Genomic DNA, 18,152 nt, shown 5'->3' on the forward strand with positions numbered 1-18,152 from the left:
ATCTCTTTTGTTTTTTTGGGGAAATGACAGAGAATATCCTGGGGACCTCGACGGTGGCGGCTCATGTTTTATTTAAGCAGAAAAGTTAAAGACCTTCAGGCGCATTTTAGACTCCAGTGAGTCACTGGAGTTATTTCAAGTGTAGTCGGGGAGAAAAATAAAAAGGCCGAAAGTCAAGTCCAACACATTTGACGCTCTGTCACTCACAAATGAGCTATAACATGTATAACATGCCGAATACCAGAGGTGGAATTTGTCAAAATTTTGCTGGTCCATCATTCGGCATTCGTCAACCTTCCGTCATCGTCAGTCCGTCAATATTTCAAGCCAAACCGTTGAGCCGTTAGTTGTTGATTGCGCAGCAAAATAAGTATCCGTCCATCCATCGTTCGTCAATCGAAAAAACGGGGCGATCGTCGTCGATAGTGATGCAATGCCACCTCTGCCTAATACTTAAACAGTGTTAACTTGAGACAATAATCAACAATTTGGCTGAAAATAAACAAATTAACATTTCAAAAGTTCAGACAGAGTTGCCTTTCCTGAATAAATAAAGGTTAAATAAAATGTTAAAAAAAAAAAAAAAGAGAGAGAGAGAGAGAGAACGTTTTGGTGGGATGATGTAACGGATGAATGGCATCTCCATTAATTCCATTGAGAAATGGTGATTTGAGATGCAAGTATTATGAGTTACAAGTGTGGTAATTGAACGAATTAAACTCGTATCTCAAGGCACCAACTACAGCTCTTTATTCTCTCTCTCTCTCTCTCTCTCTCTCTCTCTCTCTCTCTCTGTCCCTCTCCCACCCTCTCTCCACCTCCGATTACCCTCTCTCTCTCTCGTTCAGGCTCTCTCTCCAACTACCTCTCTCTCTCTCTTTCTCTCTCTCTCTCTCTCTTTCTCTCTCTCTCTCTCTCTGTCCCTCTCCTCTCTCTCTCTCTCTCTCTCTCTCTCTCTCTCTCTCTCTCTCTCTCTCTCTCTCTGTCCCTCTCTCTCATTCACCCTTCCTCTTTCTGTCCCTCTCCCACCCTCTCTCCACCTCCGATTACCCGCCCCTCTCTCTCTCTCGTTCAGGCTCTCTCCAACTCTCTCTCTCTCTCACTCTCTCTCTTTCTCTCTCTCTCTCTCTCTCTCTTTCTCTCTCTCTCTCTCTCTCTCTCTCTCTCTCTCCCTCTCTCACCCCCTCTCTCTCTCTCTCGTTCAGGCTCTCTCCAACTCTCTCTCTCTCTCACTCTCTCTCTTTCTCTCTCTCTCTCTCTCTCTCTCTTCTCTCTCTCTCTCTCTCTCTCTCTCTCTCTCTCTCTCTCTCTCTCTCTCCCTCTCTCACCCTCTCTCTCTCTCTCTGTCCCTCTCTTACCCCCTCTCTCTCTCTCATTCAGGCTCTCTCCAACTACGTCTCTCTCTCTCTCTCTCTCTCTCTCTCTCTCTCTCTCTCTCCGTTCCTCTTTCTGTCCCTCTCCCACCCTCTCCCCACCTCCGATTACCCCCTCTCTCTCTCTCGTTCAGGCTCTCTCCAACTACTCTCTCTCTCTCTCTTTCTCTCTCTCTCTCTCTCTCTGTTCATGGCTCCTCCAGTCTTTCCAAATCAGTCATTCAGTCTGTGAAGCTCGCTCGCGTCCACTCTCCCGCCCCCTCACACACTCACTCCCTCTCTCTCACACACAAACCCAGGACTCGCTGCCGCCGTTAATGCGGGGCTCCGCGGCACACTGGCAGCGACCATGCTGTTGGGATCTGTGGGAAAATAATAGTACAAATAATAAGGAACACTGTCATTTTTTAGGGGGGGGGCGGGGGTGTGGGGGCTCTCCAAAGGAACGAGGAGACAGACTTCTGACTTCTCTTTTTTTTTTTTTTTCCCTTCACGCGTGGTGGACTAGATGGCAGGGGCTCAGCCAGGAGTCCACGCGCTGCAGCTCAAGCCGGTGTCCGTGCCCGAGAGCCTCAGACGGGGCAACAAATTCATGAAATGGGACGATGTGAGTCATCAGCGGACATGATCTTCCCTTTTGTTTGTGCATGCAGCCAATATGTTGTTATTGTTGCACAATTATGACAGGATGCTCTCCCAGCAGAGAATGGATGTGACAGCGCGTCGCGCGCGCACATGCTTTGTTTACACGCCATGTAGTAGGCTATATAGTAGGCGCGCGGGCATGAGGATGTTGTTGAAATTGAACTTGAATGAATTTCTATGATGACTTGACTAATCATCATCATCATCATTATTATTATCATGCCCCCTTACCGCCTCCCTCTCTGAGATCCCCCTTTGTTATCATTGCCTGGCTTCAGACAAATGACCTTGATTAAAATTGATTGCATGCTGCCATCCGAGTGGCCTGTCAAAAGCATCCACGGTGTAGTAGTGGCCCCATCCAGCAAATAGCCACATCCCGCGCTCAGCTGCTGCATCTAGTAGACAGCAGGCAGCCGCTTATTCCACTTGATCAAATGTGTGTGTGGGTTCTATCGTCCAGTCACTGCCATTTTTTATTTTTATTTGGATGGCGCCAAACTCAGGATGTATATAACATTAGTTAAGTATAATGCACAATTCCCCTATACCACTAAGGTGACTCATGCATTGTGATGTCATTCAAGCACCCTAAATCAGCAAATTACTGTTTTACGGGACCCAACAGTTCAATTGATCGCTTGTTATTTACTCAACTGCAGCGAGTACCGGGCAGAGACGCGATGACATGACAGTCGAGCCAATGTGTTCACAGAAGAGACAAATGGTTTAGAGGAGATATGAGACAGGTGCCAATTCTCGTTTGTGTTGTTTCTTTCTTTATGAGTAGGCGATTATAATTTCCTTAGTCGATTCGACTTCGATTTGATTTTGATTTTTTTCTGATTCTATTCACTTCGTTTCATTCCAATATTAATTATGGAAAATCACTTCTTAAATATCAAGGAGATGATAAAAACGCCACAAACATTCAATTCCAAATTACGCTTTGCATAAACAGTAATTCATTAAGATTTAGTTTATTCATGAAAGGAACACGTGTTATCACTAAAGTGTTAGACAAACATTGACATCAGCAAGAATAAGATGAAAATATGTTCGTAATTCTAATTAAATAATTTTAAATATTAAAAAGATTCTGAATTCTCTTAAAGTTAAATAAGTCAGTTCATAAATGTACAAGAATAGTTTTAAATTCATGTGAACATTAAATTTCAAGAGAACAATGAGACGCCAAAAAATCGGCCATTAAAATTATATTTTATGAATTTATGGGAAAAGGAGATTTTAAAATAATCGATTTGTGGTTTTATGAATCAATATTAGGCTCAAAAATGAAAATCGAGTCCATATCGATTATTCGATTTTTTTAAAACTCAATTCTAATTATAAGACCACGTACCAAATCAACTTGGTTATCCCAAAGATTGTTCCAGTGTATTTTCCCGAGTGGAACAAATGAGGCGTTTATTTGTATGGTTATTTTGGCTCTGACTCTCATGAATGGTGTTTTGTCGAGATGGCCGCGAGGTGTTTTCCCCCAACCTTTAAATGTTTGTGTACTGACCGTTTGTGGCTGTGGGCCTTTCTCCAGAACAAAATGCCCGCCTGGTTCTTTTCCCTGTGAAAATACAACACCCTGGGAAAGATGAGCTCAGATACCTTCTCTTGTTGAATTTCCCATGCACTTCCTCCTTCCTCTTTCCTCCCGCTGTGTGGCTTTATGGAAAGAACCCAGAGACGAGCAGACAGATGGACAGACGGACAGAATGCTAAAGCTCCGGGGAGACAAATCGAATTTGGTGCTATTGTGGTTTTCGATGCAACTCTTGAGCATCTCTTAACAGGAAATTGGACAAGCAGATAATTGCAGCTCATCCAATTGGGTCGGTTTGCGTGCTCCCCATACACAGTAGTGCTTTGAGATGCAAGTGACTCAAGTTTTTTTTTTTTTTAAGAGAGAACGAGAGCGAGAGAGCAAGAGAGAGTGAAATACACTTTGTATTCAAAACAACCTCATAACTTTCCGCTAGATTAATGCTAACATTTAATAGGGGAACTCCACTGACTAGCTAATAAATGGTGTTAATGGTGTTATAACCCTTTAATCAAAAGATATTTAGACACATATAGAAGGGTAATATAACCATACTCACCGGCGTACTGTATTTTCGTTATCCTCTGCAAAGAGCAACTAATATTAGCGCTTTACTGAGGACCTGAGAGAGATTAAAAACATATATTTTTTTAAAAAATTAGTGAGGGCAGAACTAATTAATGGCATCTACATTCATTTTAATGGGGAAATACAATTTGTGATTGTTCTGAGTTGTGATCATGATCACAGAATGAATAGAACTTGTATCTCAAGGCACCGCTGGAGTTGTGAAGTGTACTAAAAAAATAAAAAATAGAATTTGCACTTTCTTCAAAACAAAAGATTGTCATTAACTGCATTCCTTTTTTCCACAAAAGAAAATCATTTTGTTCTCTTACTTCATCCAATTTGAAATCGTTTTCCAACATTTTCACGGTTCTGTGCATAAGGAGATCTTAACACTTGTTTCATTTCATTTATGGCGCTCGCTTTGCCATCTAGCAGCAGAGCGTCTTGGTTTAAGTGAGAGTGGCACACAGGCAGGCGTCCAAAAGCAGTCGTCTTAAAGAAGAGTGGCAGATGTTGGCATGCAGATGATGTTGGGTCACTGTCATCACATCTTTTCCTTGGTATTATAAAGAAGCTGTGCTAGTGTTGTGCAGTCTACTCTAATGCTGGGTGAATAAAGGATGTCATCAGACTCTGCGGGAGGTGTAGAAATCCCATTAACGTGGGGGAATATGCCTTTTTCATACATAACACAAATATGCCCAGATATCTATCTATCTATCTATCTATCTGTCTATCTGTCTGTCTGTCTGTCTGTCTGGCTAGATCGCATAGCACATCTAGCTAGCTATCTGGCTAGATAGCATAACGCATCTAGCTAGCTAGCTGGCTAGATAGTAGGGGTGTTAAAAAAAATCGATTCGGGGATATATCGCGATACTACATCGCGCGATTCTCGAATCGATTCAATTAAAAAAAAATCGTTTTTTTTTTGTTTGTTTGTTTTTTTGTTTTTTTTGTTTTTTTTTTAAGAGCTCAGAATTGTTCATTCGGTAGTCTTACCGATTCAACGTCTTATCATCATTGCCTTTTTTTTTTTTTTTTGTGTGTGTGAATCGATTTTTAAACTTCCATTTTTAATGGAAAAATATTCAACAAAACGTCTGACTTCGGGTTAGGATTCACACCTTGAGCATGGAAGAATGTTATATGAACGGAACATTAAGCCTTAATATTTTATTTTAATGCTGTTCAAACATGAAACAGATTACAACCTCTATAAGACTGAAATTTCAGATAAATAAATAATACATTTTCATATAAATCTTACACTCTACAAGCTTACTGATTAGTATTTTCTAAATTTGAATGGAAAAAAATCGCAACAATCGACTTATAAATTCGTATCGGGATTAATCGGTATCGAATCGAATCGTGACCTGTGATACGAATCGAATCGTCAGGTACTAGGCAATTCACACCCCTACTAGATAGCATAGCGCATCTAGCTAGCTAGCTAGCTAGTGCTCTAGCTATCGAGCTTTGCTATCTAGCTATGTTTGCCAGCTAGCTACAAATAAGCATGACATCATCAAGAAAGCTGACAGAGCCATAAACACTTTACACAAAAAAATTGATACCCACGTGTGGACTGACCAAATAGTATAGATAAAAAAAAATACCAGTACTACCATTAATAATAATAATAATAATAATAATAATAATAATAATAATAATCCTCCTCATCATAATAAACTACTACTAATGATTATGATAAGCTGGCTTTGGGCAGTAGGCTGGGTTGCCTACACCCTGAACTGGTTGCTAGCTAATCGCTGGGCACACGGAGACGAACCATCCACACTCACAAGCACACCTAGGGACAATTTAGAGTGCCCATTTAACCTGCCATGCATGTCTTTGGAATGTGGGAGGAGACCAGGGGTACCCGGAGAAAACCCACGCAGGCACGGGAGTAACACACAAACTCCACCCGGGAAGGCCAAAGCCCGGACTCAATCTTACGCCGTCAGCACTGGGAGGCGGACGTGCTATCCAGTCATCCACCATGCCGCCATTTTTCATTAATTAAAATATTTTGAATTGAAAAAATAAATCTTGAAAATGCATTTTTACAACTAAATCAATCGATGCCTGTAAGTCTCTCCTGTTTAGCAAAGACACCAAACCACCTTTACCGCTGCCATATGAGAACTTCCCATTAATCTATTTTAGCATGGCTTTTTTAGCAGCCACTAGCCAACAAATAGCGATCCTAATCCACCATGCTGTATTCCAGTATATATTTGTTTTATAAGTGAGAAATGTGTGGGTGGGTTCACATGGATCAAATAGTGCACTAAAATTTAACAAAACAGAACAATAATAATGATTGATCAATTTGGCTGTAGTCTTAAAACAATAACCTGAATAGCCGTAAATGGGTATCGGCTGCAAAATATTTGTGCTTGAGCGCACACGTACAGTTACATATGTGGTGTGCATGCCGCCGCATTGTTGTCAACTTAAGTCTCTCATCTGTCAAGATTGTGCAGTCATGCGACTCAGCCTTTACCATCCTTCCGCTAGTCCCCGCCGTTGCTGTATCGGGATCGGCAAGCGGGGGGGTTGCCATAGCGCCGCAACTCCGCCTCGTCGTCTTATTGAGGTTTGAGCTGGAAAGCTAATGGAATAGCGTGTCCTTCGACCCTTTTAATGTCAAAGCCTTTGATAGCGTCCCTCCCGCACCAGATGGGGTCTCGCCCGAATACGTCGCGGAACAGATGCAGGCAATTAGCATTATCGTCAAACGCCGTGATAGAGACCTCATTAGAAGCTTTTTTTTCTCCTTTGAACATTTTCCTCGTGAATGCGGCGATGCCCTCGCTGAACTTGAGGATGCAGTGCACAGGTGAACTGCGCGCTCTGTGTCTCTTTTTATAAATGCGTCCAATAATACCCAGCATGCCTGAGGGTCAGAACTGTGAGTTTCCACAAGGCTTGGAGTCAACTGAGGTGGAAAAAAAAATAGAATAACGCTAGCAGAGCAGGCACACACCACCACGAGACCTGAAGCGAAATTTAATTTTGGGGCCCTATAGTTATGCAGATAATATAAAGTCTATTAATTGCTCTTGGGAGCCCTCTAGTGACCTTTTCTACATGTTTCTACGTTTCATCTCACCGTGTTTCTCAACCCCAGTCCTCGAGTACCCTTATCCAGCCTGTTTTCCTGGTCTCCTTCCGCCTGCACAGCTGAAGATTGTTATCAGGCTTCATGCAGAGCTTGCTATTAGCTGATCGTTTGAAACACCTGTGTTGGCTGTTGGAGACATGGAAAACAGGCTGGATAGGGGTTCTCGAAGACCAGGGTTGAGAACCACTAATCGAGAATACTTCTTACTATTTGGTTTGTTTGGTCCAATAGGAAGGCCTAGTGCAGTCCTGTTCAGTTCAGCTCAACTCACGCTTGTCACCTTTATTTTAAATGGACTCAGGTGTGATTACTCTGCTAGCACGTTTTATTTAGTCCAGTGTGAATGTTTTCATCCAAACCCTAGAGCAGTTCGGTTCAGTTCAATGTCTAAATGCTTGTCCCTTTTGGTTTGGTTGATAATGAGTTCTGGTACGTTTGCGCTGCCTTTGAGTTTCGTTTGATGAAACGGGAACGGGGGCATCCGAACCCTTGCTGTGTAACTAACAAACTGTCTTGGTCTATTTGTAAGTGAATTCAGATGTTGTTTCTGGTTTGTGCACAAAACAAGTAGACCCCTTCCTCTTGAAAGTGATGGTCTCACTCAGTCCCCTTCCAAGTGAACTGAAGTGCTATTTCTTGAAGCTCTTTGCGCATTTTGATGTTCAGGTCATTTGAAAGGAACTCTGCTAGCATGGTCCATTTGGTCAACTGTGAATGCTTTCACTGTGATAAGTGGACCCAGACCTCTTCAGCAACCGGTCTTGGTCCACTTGGAAGTGAGACCTGGTTCGGCTTGATTAAAAAGAGATGCAAGTGTAAGCTGTTTTCAAATGTTGGTGTCTCTAAAATGACTTCGTCCTGTAATCAAGTTAAACAATAGTGTCTTTTAATCTGTTTTCAGATCAAAACAGTCTGCTGTAAACCATTTAAGTATACATTCTTACATCTTTTGGTTGTCATTGCTTCTAGGACTCCACCACTGTGAGCCCCGTGACGGTAACCGTCGACCCCAAAGGCTACTTCCTGTACTGGACTGATCAGAACAAGGTGAGGCTACTGCTTTATGATCTCGGTTATATACTGTACCCTTTGGGGAACATATTTGTCATTCTGCAGTCTGAGTGTCTGGCTTGTTATTTTCCCTTAGCACTTGGAGTGCAAGCGAACTCAAGTGCAAATGCAATGTAGACATAATCCCCAAAGTAGAAAACCTGTCTGTGAGAGGTTGCCAGTTAAAGCATTTACACCCGATTCCTGAGGGAGGTAAAGGGCTAACTGTAGAACAGAACAAAGCTGTGACATTCTCTTACAAAGAATTCAAATATTTGATTCAGGCATTAACCCGACACCCGTGAGATGTTAGCATTGTCTATTGTTCCTCTCAGACTCTCCAAACCTGCTCTGTATTGTGAGCAGACGTGTATTTAGCACAGTGTGCACTCACCGGCTAAATAGCAGGATGGACTCACCATGCTATTGCTGTTTGTATGTGTGTGTGTGTGTGTGTGTGTGCCGCACTATTAAATAGCCTTCATTGATTTTATGTTGGCCCACATGAGGGCATCTCGAGACGTGCGCGGGTCTGCTGACGCGACTCAACCACCGCTTAGCGCTAATTTGAATTAGCGCCCCGTGCAAAGGTAGTCTCTGATGATTGTTTGGCGGGTAACTTTAGATGTGTAAACCTTGAAGAGAGAAGGACTTTCATTAACTCATTCAGTGCCATTGACGGCTATACACGTCAAAGTAGGGCTGTACAATTAATCGAAATTCAATTATGATTTCAATTATTACACTCCACAATTACAAAATCAGCATAATCACAAACTAAAAAGATTATTGAGTTGTTTAAATGTATACATTTGCACCTTTTTTTTTAAATTTTAAAATAACTAATTTGATAAATTTTGTTTCATCCAAAAGGAACTTGCATAAATATAGTGTTTCAAATCATTTTATTTGTCTTACTATTTTTCTTTATTTGTTTTTTATGTTTAAAAATTGTCTTGTTTTGTACCAAAAAAATATATATATATTGCTCTACAACACAGTGCATATGCTGCACTCCAACTTTCACGTTTTTGCCAACACAAATAAATATATATTATTATAAATTCTGTTTGGTCCAAAACTTAACTATAGTGTTTCTGTTTTTTTTTAATTTGGTCCTAATATTTTTAAACGCTTAAACATTTTCTTGTTTTGTGCCGAAACATAAATAACCGTTTGAGTAATCGTGATTTCAACTATTGCCAAAATAATCCTAATTATTATTTTTTCCCATAATCGAGCAGCCCTACGTCAAAGATCCATTTTTACTGGGCTGGCAGTGAATGAGTTAAACACCACCTGAGGGAGCTTTACATTCTGTTTACACATGCTACATGCGCTAAAGGTCACTTGTATTGTATACATCATGGTGTACAAACACAAAAAGATCAGTTTGATGCATTGCTCAAGACGAGTAGAAGAGTTTTGCTAATATTTGTCAAGATCAGGCATTTCATTTAGAAAATAGTCCAATTTGCAGTTATTGTATGATTTTTTTAATTACTTGTGCCTTTTCTGGGAATGACTTTCCTCGGGCTTCTGATTTGCTCACATGGCCTACAGCTATTGTGCATCGTGTTGAATCGTACCCATTTCAAGCCTGATTTTAGGTTGCCAAATAGCACAGTTGCTGATCGGAGAAATTCTGGTGGGAGTGGTGAGGAAGCTCCAATTGTGAATGGTAAAATGGACTGCTTTTTATACTGTACAGCGCTTTTACCGTATTTTCTGCTCTATAAGGCGCACCTAAAAGCCTGAAATTTTTTCAAAAACTGACCATGCGCCTTATAATCCAGTGCGCCTTATATATGGATCGATATTGAGCCGCAACAGGTCTCGCTGTCAAGACGCTATCGGTGACCCTGCACGATCGGTGACGCGCATGTGCAGAAGATCCCGCCATCTTGGATCGCCAGCTAATCCTCATACTTTACCTCAGAGAAAATAATAAAACAGCTGTTTATTTATTTTGGGAGTGAATGGAGTTGTCAGAAAGCTGGTTTGTAATTATTAATAAAGTTTGACTGACCTATCTGACTGTTTTGTTGACATTCCCTTTAGCGCAGCACCATCTAATGGATGCATAACATAACCCCAGCCTCTACTGTAGCGCCTTATATACGGAAAAAGTTTAAAAATATGTCATTCATTGAATGTGCGCCTTATAATGCGGTGGGCCTTATAGTGCGGAAAATACGGTAACTACATCATATGGTGCCCAAAGCGCTTTACAATGTCTCACATTCACCCATTCACACACACATTCACATACCAGTAGTCGGCTGCTGCCATGCAAGGCGCTGCCAGGTCCTCTGGGAGCAAATCGTTGTTCAATGTCTTGCTCAAGGACACTTCGACATGATGGGGATCGAGGATCGAACCCACAACCTCACAGATGGGAGACAACCACTCTATCACTGAGCCATGCCACCCCGGTGTACACTTGTGTACAATATTTCAGTGTAGTGCATTTTTGAAGATAGTTTTTTTTTTTTTTCATGCTTATGATTCGCTGACGGCCAAAAGCTGTTGAGTGTACGCTGTACAAAACGAGACTTTTTGAGCCAAATTTCAAGTCGTCAAATGTTTTTTGAATGAGCATTTTCTTACTACTTGACTTACTACAGGTTTTTTATTGGCTGACAGCCTAAAGCTGTTAATCATACTTCTAAAATTAAGCCCGTTTGAAGCCCTATTTCAGGTCAGCCAAGGTTTCCCCCAGTGCTTTATAGGCCTGTCTTATCTTATAACTTATATTTATAAATATATTCCAAGATTTATTTTCATTCAATGGTGTCATAGCTAATGCTGCGTTTCTGTTGTTCGAATCTTTGCGTGTGTGGTCTCCTCTTCACTCTCCTGGCTCTGACGTTGGTCTTTAAAACTGGTAGCAAGTGCATCCCAGGCAAAGCTCTATTTTGACATGCACTGTATATTCGCCGTGCAGTTCTGCGAACGTCACCCTTGTGTTTATAGAGCCATCATGTGTTCTCACCCCACATCTGTTGAGCAGGCAGTCTTAAACAAGGAGCAACGCCGCCTACGTCCAGTTGTTATGTGCCCGTCAGGGGGACTGGCGTGATGGCCTGCAGAGTAAAAACATTCTTGGGATTCCTTGAGGAACTGCAGCACATTTGGCGTCAACTCGCCTGAATGTTTGTCCACAGATTTGACTTTATGTACTAATTTTGTCTGACTCAAGCATATGTCCCTAATGAATTGTCCAGTGAGGATATACCAGTGCCCGCACATTCCTCCAACATCAGACTAAGAACAGGTGCTTCTTTAGGAGTTTAAAAATAATTGTCGCTGCTGTCGTTACTGTGGGGTTGAGAGGCCTGCGAAGTGGACTGACTGCGTAAAATTAACAACCCTTTTGCTTTAGTTGCCATGCGACCGCTCTCACGCCACCTTTTTAAATGTCACATTCTCTTTCGGCTGCAGCTCGTCTCCCAGAAAATGCCGCTCATTCTGAGAGCGATATCATTGGAACGAGTGTTTTTGCTTTGTTCCCCCGAACGGGCAAATAAAAGGTTAAAAAGGCTCTCAAGTGAGGTAACCATGTGTCAACGTTGCCAATTCCCCCGAATAAGCACTCCAGGTATTGAGTATGAGTTATATACAGAGGTGACAGGGAGTCAGACTACCTCCGTTCCACGCCGTGCCCCTCCGGTCTCTGCAGAATTTGCTCGAGTGTTCTCCCGAGCGCAGCAATTTTCCTTGATCACCGAGCTTGTTGCCCCTCCTTCTCCGTCAGCACTCTGGGAGAAGAGAGGCGCAACAGCATAAATCCACAGCCAATCTAAAGGAAAGTGAATTGTGACCTAAACCGAGTTATAGCCTGGCACACTGTGGCCCTTTTTCATCATTTGCAACAGAGAGGGCGCCTGAGAGAGACTGAAAATAGTGAGGGAAAAGTCACAGGTTCCCACTTTAAGCCACATTTTCACCAAGCAACACACTTGGGTTCTGTTTAGTATGCAAATCTTTTGTGTTTGCATTATACAAAGGCATGAAAAGAACAAAAAAAAAGACTTCCCCTTTTCTGGCTTGCCACCAGAAGAATCCTGAGGCATGCCCTAGTTCTGTCCCAAGGCCTCCTTCTGGTTGTAGTTGCCCGTGAGGCATCTATAAAGCATCTGAGATAGACAGTTGCTGTGGTTTAAGACTTCTAATACTGATTTTTCAGTCTCCGTTGGAACCATATTTAGGTCTTTTTTGGTTCTAGTTCTGAACATCAGTCAGAAACCAGAGACGCTCTCCAGTGGAGCACTACTTAGACCCAGATTTCAAGTCTTTTTAGTCTTCTTGGTCTTAGATCTGAACACCAATCAGTGACTGGACTCCTCTGCCACCAAGTCCTTAAGGATATTCATCATGTTGTGGTGGGTTCATTTTGTGTCTGCTTCTTAACGAGACCCACGTAAAAAAAAAGAATGATAAGCACTGGTTTGTGGGACAAAACCTGGACTCCACTGGTACCCTAAGGAAATAAACACCTGCTAAGACACTATAGCATGTTGGACACCTTCCAGACAGCACTATGACTCATTGAAGTCTTTCTAACTGGGCATCTGAAGGGTAGTTACAACCTAGAGAGTGTCCACAGAACCCCTGGATGAGATGTCAGTTGTCAGGAGGTAGTGTTGTACAACAGTTCCCAAGATCAGTCTTGGTGTCGACACCGGTCTCGAGGCCGCTTTTTAAGGGTCTCTGTCTTGTCTCGGAATTGAACACATTTTCACTCAGTCTTGTCTCTGTCTCGGGCAGGGTGGACTCTGGATTTTTTTTGTAATCAAGGCCTTCCAAGTGTCACCAGGAATGCCATGTCCACTGCACAGAGCTCTCTCAAACAAGTGCAAGTGTTTTGGTGATTAAACACAGTCTTGGTCTTGTCTCGGTCTTGATACCCTCTAGTCTCGATAATATCTTGGTGTCATTTGGTACATACTTGACTACAGCACTAGATTGTTGATGTTTGGCGTCTTTGTGGTGACAGTGAAGTCTCTAAGGAAGATCCTTTGCAACTGATTAAATGACTGTGTGGGTCTGGGGCAACCTCTGCAACCTCTGCATCCTCCCTAGCAACTACATAGGCATTACCTAACCTCTGGTGGTGCAACAAATGGTAGAGCCTCACTTGCCTGGAAACACAAACCAGATCTGCTGACCCAACCTGAGCCATACCACATGATTGTAATGTGGGTTTTGAGAAGTGATGTCAAAGCTAAATCCTTCGTTTTTATGAACCGTTTGTAGAAGTGTGACAAAGGTCTTTAAATCATTGTACTGTGTTGTCAGCTGAAGTTATTCCAACCTACATACCACAAGTACAGAACATTCAGAAATTAATGTTCAAACATTAATTTCAGATTTATGCCTTGTAGTTGTGTGGCCAGGCACTTATTGCTATTGACCTTATATGTCTGGGGACTGTAACTTTTTATATAGGTTATTTATTGGCCAGCCACTTAAGTGTTATGCTAGCCAGGCCAGTGTTCTTACAGAGACTGCTTAGATTTTCTTGCCGCTTTCATCAGTCAGCTTGCGCACTCTGAAAGGGCACAAAACTAGAGAGTATAAAATGTTGACCTGATGCGTTATTAAGTAGATGTGTCACGCGAGTCCCAAGCAGAAAAACAGGATTGGCCTCTTTGCCAAAAAAAGCGAGGGGGATTAGTACCTCTTGGCTGACTTCAGAGAGTTTTGTTTGCGCTTGACTCGCTCATCTTTAACTCTGAATTTCGATTAGGACTTTTTCTGCTTTTGAGCGCCGCACTTCTCGTCTCCGGGTAAACAACTACAAACACTTGAGCAGGGGAGCACAGCCGAACATGAAAAGTAACATAGGAGAGTAGGAGGAGAAACATGGCTTGGTCGTTTCCTCTCTTAAATGGATAGTAGCTTCACGTCCAGAGTCAATTCTAAAGACTTTTCGTAGCATTCAGCAATAAAGGAGGCATATAATGCATTATTTTTTTTTTACAATTTACAACCGTTTCCTACTGTCAAAATTAAAGGTCTTGTTTTGAAGGAAAATGATTACAGACAATAAGTCCTATGGAGTAAAATATCACGATTCATGTGGAGAGCTCAGTGTGATCAGCCCGTTCTAAAGTGCTGCGTCTGGTTGCCTGGCTAGAATCTGCCAGAGGAGTAAAGAGGGTGATTAAGTGTCTCATTGTCTCGTGGGCACAGGTATTTATAACGCCAATGCTGGCCCATTTCTGGCCCGCTTATTAAAGTAAAGATGATCTGTCGTCTTGATTCATGCCGTCAAAGCGGACAATTTAGTCACGCAATGCAACGTACTGCGCTGATCTATTAGAGTTTTTCTTCCAGTCGCTTGTGGAGGCTCAAAAAGTACTTTGAAAACTTGAAATCCCGCTTTGTATACGGTCATTCCTAACTTTAACCCAAAAGATTTGGCATTGGCGCCATAGTTGACATTGCTGCAAAAGGCAGCTAATATGAGTGTGGTGCAGAGCAATCATCGCTTGAGCTGTGGCCAACACGTTTTCAGGCCTGTCGCCACCCAGGAAGTGGGACTTATTCCCCCCAAAACCACCGGCCTTGTCCGACCTTCCTGCGGTGGGAAGAAGCTCTAACGAGGCCACAAGTTCCCGCTGTGAAAAAAACACCTTTTAGATCCTCTCAGTGGGCCGCGCTTGTCCGGAATGGGCTTCACTCTCCAGGAAATCTTGATTGACTCCCTATGATACTTTTTCATTTATAGCCTCACTTGCTCTGCCAACTTGCCGTTTGTCCTACATTGCTATTACCACCAAGCACGAGTGAGAGGCAGTTAATTGATAATTTAACAACGAAGATAGCTAGTTCACTTGTTGATTTTACAGTTGAACTACATCACCAAGGTTCATGAGGAGGTTTGTTGGTCAGTTCATTATTTACCTGGTGAGGTCACCAGGTCGGAAATTCCTTAGTAAGTTTGTTTACTGTTTATGTTTGTTAGTTTGTTCAATAATTAGGTAGCTAATTAGCTTATTAGTAAGTTTGTTTATTTGTTAGCTAGCTAGGTAGCTTAGTAGTGAGCTAGTTAGTAAGATTTGTAATAAGTGTGTTAACTAATCAGTTAGCTAGAGAGGTAGTTAGGTATTTTTGTTAAGTTTGTTAGTGACTTCAGTAGGTTGTTGGTTTGTTTGTCAGGTAGATATGTAGTTAACTTGTTAGCAACTTTGTTAGTTCATTAGTTAGCTAGCATGTTAGCTTGGTAATTATGTTGTTTGGTAAGAGTCTTAGTTACCTTTTTAGTTAGCTAGTGAGGTACATATGCCATTACATGTTTATTTAATTCACTAGCCTCGCAAGATAGCCAGTTTGCATGTTTTTTAGAATTCACAATGCATACAGTCCTGTCTTGATGGCTACTTTTCATTTCCTTTAATGAAACCATTTCAGGTGTCTTGTTGCGGGTGGCTTGAAACAAAAGAGAATCTTTAAACGTTTGAACCTTTACCCCTGCACGCTGGGAGTTCAATACCTGCTCATCAACCCCCCCAGGCAGCTCGGCGTGCTGAATAGATTTAAATGTGCTGCTGTAGCTGTCACTCACATTTGCACTGCCGCTGTCACTGACTCAGTTGCTCTGGTGTTGTCTTGTACGCGTTGGAAAAAGATTTTTTTCCTGCAAAAATTAAATTTCCAAGTTTAATACATTTTGCGCATTTGCTAGTAGGGAAAATAAGTTCACTTGTATTAAATTCCATAGAAACGAGAACTTAATTAATACTTTTTTTTTTTTTTTTAGTTTTTTTGGTGATTGGTTGGTTTGGTGAATAGTTAGTAAGACGCTTGTTAGTGATACTTACAGTAGGTAGGGGGGGGTCATTATTTTTATCAAATAATTACAAATAATTGTGTAGTAGTTTGTGTGGTAGTCTGTCATTAGGTTGGTTTAATTAAAAAAAGTAATTAGATGTCAGTTTCCAAACAGGAATAAAAATCGCTAGTTTTGAGTGGGGAAAAAAATCATTAATAGCGAATTTGACACTGACAGTGCTTTTGTAAATTATCTCTACTCTGTTCGCAGCCAAGTTGTTTGTGTAAGCAGTCCAGCAGACTTTCTATTACAGTGCTAAGTGCAGAAACCATGAAAAAAAACTCAAGTCAATTCTCTTGAAAAGTAAACTTGAAATAATCGATGAAATGGATTCGTCGCCCAGCTCTAGTGTCCGATGAAGACCAACTGCATTAAGCGTTCCATTCATCTTATCCTTTTTCCATCCATTCCTAGTTAACACCGCTACCTGTGTGCCGTCACTTATAGATCTCTGAAAACTGTTTATGTTTGCGGGTCTGAAGGGATTCATTAAATCCCTGGCTGGTGGATTTGCTGTATTAGTTTTAATCATGGCATTTACACAGCGTTCACTCTTCTAAACTGACATTTAAAATGGTTGCCATGACAGTCCACTTCATGCGGCATTTATTTTTTTTTAATGCAACAAAGTAGTTTGCCAGCCAGGTGCTGGCTTCCCTCGGGGAGCCCTTTCAAATGAAAGCATCCTTTGAAGTTTGACAGGATAGGTAGCTGGCAAAGTACAAAACACATGGCATTACGCTCTTCTCTTATAGGTCTTACAAAAAGTAAACAGGAAGAAGGTTTATTGTATTCTAGTAAGGGAAACCATGTTAGTCCATCGGTTGGTTGGTTAGTTAGTTAGTTAGTTAGCTAGCTAGCTAAGAGAGAGAGAGGGGGGGGGGGGGGGGGGGGGTCCGACCGACTCACCAATATTGTTCACGTTCTACAGAACCGTTAATGTTCTTAACTTTTATTCATGAAGAATTGATTAGTTCCACTTTTTGAATACTTGAACCACTTTTTTGTGGAATACTTGATACGACACAGTCACACTCACTCTATCTCAAGTTGGCCCTACATCAGATTTAGTTTGAGATCCCTGCTTCATACGTTTTCGACTTGTTACAGTGCATCACCGTTATACAGTGGTACCTCTACTTACGAAATTAATTGGTTCTGGAAGAAAGTTCTTAAGTAGAAAATTTTGTAAGTAGAGATGCATTTTCCATGTAAATGCCCTAATCCGTTCCAAGCCTCCCAAAATTCAGACATAAATGTTTTATAAAGCATAAAAATGCATCAAAACATGTAACAAATACATGTTACAATTAGATTGCTGCACAATAAATGAAAGTTGTTTGTAATGTAAAAAACAAAGAATAGAGTAAAGAATAAAAATGGTCATTTACCTTTTTAACTGCTGTCCTCATCGCTTTTTGCCCTCTTTGGTTCTCTCTCAGAAGAGTTTTTTGCCTGGTGTTTTGTAAAGAGCTGATCCAAGGATGTTGGCCTTTTGTTTTTTGTTTTTAATATAAACAATCCTTCGAAAATGTCCAAGGCAAACATCATCTTAGTGAGCAATCGCCCGACTGATGAACACTTTTTCTGGGTGATTCTTTTAAACAAATTCCCAAACTTCATGGAAACTTCAGGTATGGCGAACCATCTTTTTCCAAAAGAGGCCCGTCTCGTTGCAATTACAAACTTACTGTACCTTCATCAATCACCAATTGTTTGAATTTTTGCACGAATTCGTCGGCCGTTAGTTAATACATTTACGAAAGAGGTAGAGGTTCCTCTTAGACAATGGGATGTCAGAAAGATGCTAGGTAATAGCCATAGCTGAAAGTATGTTGCGTTCGGTACTGTATTTTTACCTTTCATATCTTGAAATGTCTTTCGTAACAAGAGGCAATATTTTCCCGTTGAGGCGTTTCGTAACTCGAAAATTTCGTATGAAGAGACGTTCGTAAGTAGAGGTACCACTGTATTGTCTGA

General features: G+C 41.5%; 1 protein-coding gene across 5 annotated transcripts in view; it reads left to right on the forward strand.

Moving 5' to 3' along the window:
- Positions 1-1,609: 1,609 nt before the first annotated feature.
- The window catches only part of plcb1l (phospholipase C beta 1-like), an 88,612-nt gene continuing 72,069 nt past the window's right edge, over positions 1,610-18,152 (forward strand). For all 5 annotated transcript variants that reach the window (XR_013281148.1, XM_077510265.1, XM_077510266.1 and 2 more), the window contains exons 1-2: positions 1,610-1,980; positions 8,252-8,329. Coding sequence is in view for 4 of the 5 variants with exons in the window: in XM_077510265.1 (XP_077366391.1) it covers positions 1,882-1,980; positions 8,252-8,329 (177 nt within the window). In the remaining variant the exon portion in view is untranslated. The remainder of the gene's footprint in view (positions 1,981-8,251; positions 8,330-18,152) is intronic.

This window comes from Festucalex cinctus, chromosome 21 (assembly GCF_051991245.1).
Source record: "Festucalex cinctus isolate MCC-2025b chromosome 21, RoL_Fcin_1.0, whole genome shotgun sequence".
Classification (NCBI taxonomy): domain Eukaryota; kingdom Metazoa; phylum Chordata; class Actinopteri; order Syngnathiformes; family Syngnathidae; genus Festucalex; species Festucalex cinctus.